Source organism: Ciona intestinalis, chromosome 1, assembly GCF_000224145.3.
Source record: "Ciona intestinalis chromosome 1, KH, whole genome shotgun sequence".
In the NCBI taxonomy this organism is placed as follows: domain Eukaryota; kingdom Metazoa; phylum Chordata; class Ascidiacea; order Phlebobranchia; family Cionidae; genus Ciona; species Ciona intestinalis.
Genome location: NC_020166.2, coordinates 1,198,764 through 1,199,539, shown reverse-complemented (window position 1 = coordinate 1,199,539; position 776 = coordinate 1,198,764). Strand labels below are relative to the sequence as shown.

The 776-nt window shown below is 36.6% G+C and overlaps 1 protein-coding gene across 1 annotated transcript in view; it reads left to right on the top strand.

Annotated features, from left to right (window-relative positions):
* The first annotated feature begins 141 nt into the window (after positions 1 to 141).
* The window catches only part of LOC100175677 (rhomboid-related protein 2-like), a 5,793-nt gene continuing 5,158 nt past the window's right edge, over positions 142 to 776 (top strand). The window contains exon 1 of the mRNA XM_026838004.1: positions 142 to 450. Within this exon, the coding sequence (XP_026693805.1) occupies positions 406 to 450 (45 nt within the window). The 5' untranslated portion in view covers positions 142 to 405. The remainder of the gene's footprint in view (positions 451 to 776) is intronic.

The following is a 776-nucleotide window of genomic DNA, read 5'->3' as shown; positions in this document are numbered from 1 at the left end:
GTATTCCATTGTATTTCATAAGTGACGTTTCAACACGACACCTTTTTTCTGCTAAATGACTTCATTAGAAAATGACCATTCCGCAATAAATGAATTTAGAGAAGGAATTATTTTAAATTTTATTACTGTATCTTTTATTGCAGGTATATAGATATTACATTTTGTCATTGAAGATATAAGACTTGTTATGCTTATAGTGATGACAATTTCTTCAATATTCGATACGCGAAACCTGAAACCATGTTTGCCGTTTGTTTCCTATTCAACGGAAGTAGATAATTATGTGAACGAAAACAGTCTTAATAGAAATGCTGGCATTACTGTATACAGTAGCTTTCAATTCGACTGCGTTTCCGAAGAACAACTGTTGTTACGAAGCATCAACCTGTGGAAAGGTATACGAACATGGCTTACAACAGTGGATTTGTATCTGATGAAGAAATGCCGGAGGTATGCGGAGTTTCTTCTGGCTCTGTTGCTCGTTTTTTCTCGGGACTTTTATATAGAGCCAAGCTATACATCTAGTAGGGTGGGGGAAGACGGGACACCTTTCATTCTAATTTCTCGTCCTATTTTGTAGTAAACAAAGAACATTCCAAAAATTCTAAAACCGTACTCCCACGACCCATATAAACTGTTGTTAAGTGTTAAAACACGATCAGAACATCGAGATATTCCCCAAAGGTGTCCCGTCTTCTCCCCACCCTTTTACTTCCTACTACACTATAGCAAACTGGTGTGATTGGCTAACTAAGTAAAAATACTTTACAGACACT